At 37.8% G+C, this 2,500-nt stretch overlaps 1 protein-coding gene across 2 annotated transcripts in view; it reads left to right on the top strand.

The window, feature by feature from the left end:
- Nucleotides 1-2,500, top strand: part of LOC138049475 (uncharacterized) — a 9,878-nt gene that overhangs the window by 7,279 nt on the left and 99 nt on the right. For both annotated transcript variants that reach the window (XM_068895764.1, XM_068895765.1), the window contains exons 3-4: nt 66-189; nt 956-2,500. The exon at nt 956-2,500 is cut by the window's right edge. In XM_068895764.1, coding sequence (XP_068751865.1) covers nt 66-189; nt 956-1,110 — 279 coding nt within the window. In that variant the 3' untranslated portion in view covers nt 1,111-2,500. The remainder of the gene's footprint in view (nt 1-65; nt 190-955) is intronic.

Raw genomic sequence — 2,500 nt, forward strand, 5'->3', positions numbered from 1 at the left:
AAATTTAAATGTGAAAGTCAGAATTTTTATTCACTGTAGAGTGTTTTTTCAAATCTGTTTTTCAGGTTCTAGAAAATAAGATTTCTGCTCTTCCGTGGCTTGAAGAGAGGAAACAGCAAAGAACAGAGGAAGAGAAGAGAGAAAGTGGAGGCAAGTTTGGTGAACCAGTGTTCAAGCCATATAAATCTGGTGAGTAGCTCTGTTACAAATGGTTGATGGCCAGACAAAACCCCTGGTACCGGTTAGACAGCCTTCTTTAGCTTGCTAATTTATTACTTATCCATTCATAGTTTTTGTTGATTTACAGCTTTGGAAATTGCATCAGGCATCAGTAATAGACCCCTTAGGCTTAGTCACAACATTTTGACGACTTTGATGACGAATATCGTTGTCGATAAGAATACAGACAACGCTGAACCACTTTCGTTTTGTTTTTTTACCACAATATTCAACGCCAAAGAAGTGTTTATTTCAGAGCGTGACCAAAATCACGATACGAAGAAAGAGCAAGCGTTGTCTATAACTTTGTTGCCATATGATTGGTTTATTTTCCAAAATGAGCGTTCCTGATTAGCTATTGCATTGCGTGACAAATTTACGCGAGCATGACGCGAGCAGCGTTGTCTAGACTCTTATCGACAGCGGCAAATTAGCCAATCAGATTGCGAGATTACAAGCAATTGTGGTAAAATTAAAAATTGTTTAGTGTATATTCTTAAGCCTTAAAATGCTGGAAAAATGTCATACCTCCTGTCATTCTTGTTAATAATGGTTACCATGGTTTCAAATTCGGAGAAAAAGAGGGCATTGCTTTTCAGTCATGTTGATGTTTTCAACAGCTGTACTCACAACCCGTGAATTTTCATTTCTAGGATAATGCATACAGTGTATAGTTGGAAATTAACAACCCAGTATATACAATGTGGTTTACTTAAGGTGGTTTTCTGTTTCACAGCATATGGTAATAATAATGACAAAAACTGCTCCAGTGAAAACTTCTACTGCGACATTTGCGGCAAGGATCTCAATGGGCCAATTCCTTACAACATGCACTTAAACAGCAAAGCACACAAAGAGGAGGTGGCATTAAGAGAAGAATTTAATCTATAAAGAGATTTAATACCAAGGTCTGTTGCTCCTCAAGATTGTCACTAAAAGCTATCCACCAAAACCCCTTGGGACACTTCCTTTCACATTACACAATGTTATATTCCCAACACTGAGGCCCTCCCTGTCCCAGGGGTCTTGGGAAACATTGCTAATTTGAACTCGGAATGAGGGAACAAAGACAAAATACACCTTATTCCAAAATGGCTACCAGTTAGTATTCTTTTGTTTGCTTGCAAATTAGCCTTGTTGCCTCGTTTAAGATTAAATTAATTTTCTTTTGAATTTTAAGTTTAATAACGAGGCAAATGGGACTAGTTTTTAATCAAACAAATGGCCATTTGGGAATATGGAAGATAAACCATTTTAGAAAACAACAAAAAGCTGAGAACAAGTTTGAGGGTTATTTTGGAAACAAAGAAATGCAAACAAATTCTTCAAGAGAATAAGGACCCCCCCCCCCCCCCTCTTCTCCCCTCTCATCCCCACCCCCACTCCCTGGGAGGGCCTCAACACTTGTGGAACTGGCGTACAGAAGACAAAATCTCAGTTTTAGATACAGAACTTAAGGGATGGACATGGAGAAATCGTGTAGTTTGCCACTGATCTGCAGAATTATTACGATCGAAGCAGTGATTTCAAAACAGTTAGCCCTTCAAAAAATGTGATAAGCATCTCTATTTGAAGTTCTTTGTCTGAGCTTGTCTTTTATGCTTAGAGGTCATTCTAGGCGATGGGGTGGAAATTTAAGGGTTACATTTTCAAATGACTTTCAACAAATGTTGCTCAGCAAAATCTATTGTGGCAAAACATTGAACTGTTTGTCATTACCTTAATAACTATGGATGTCGGTTGTTTTACGTACAAGTCATTTTGGCCTTAAGTAGATCACCTATACTAAGGTCAAATATCCCACACAAGTGAGGTCGATTTGCCCTCACACGTAGAGTCGTTTTGCTGTATAGGAAATCGCACATTCTCAAGTTCAGGTCATTTTTATGTGAGTCTTGTGTGTTGGCGACTTAAGTGTAGGAGAAACGACTGGCTACCATATCATCTTACCACTTAGGTGGTTAAGTTGGCTTCATTAGAGCGTCTTAATTCTGATCAGACTGTCACGCAAGGATTCTCTTTTAATCTCATATTCCGGTTCCACCAATGATTGTTTCTTTCTCTACAACTGGTTCGAACATTGTTAATTTGATTTATCCTTTGTTGCACTCCTCACTTGAAAACCGCATCGACTCGTTCTGACAAATGAAGTTTGTATTGATTTGGGAGTGGTTATATAGATTTTGAAAGTAATTTAGGTAAAATCAGTTCTAATCTACTTTATTATTGAATAAATTGTGTCTTGTTGTTCTTTTAATTCCTTTAATTTTCCTTCAGTATT

This window comes from Montipora capricornis, chromosome 5 (genome assembly GCF_036669925.1).
Source record: "Montipora capricornis isolate CH-2021 chromosome 5, ASM3666992v2, whole genome shotgun sequence".
Lineage (NCBI taxonomy): Eukaryota > Metazoa > Cnidaria > Anthozoa > Scleractinia > Acroporidae > Montipora > Montipora capricornis.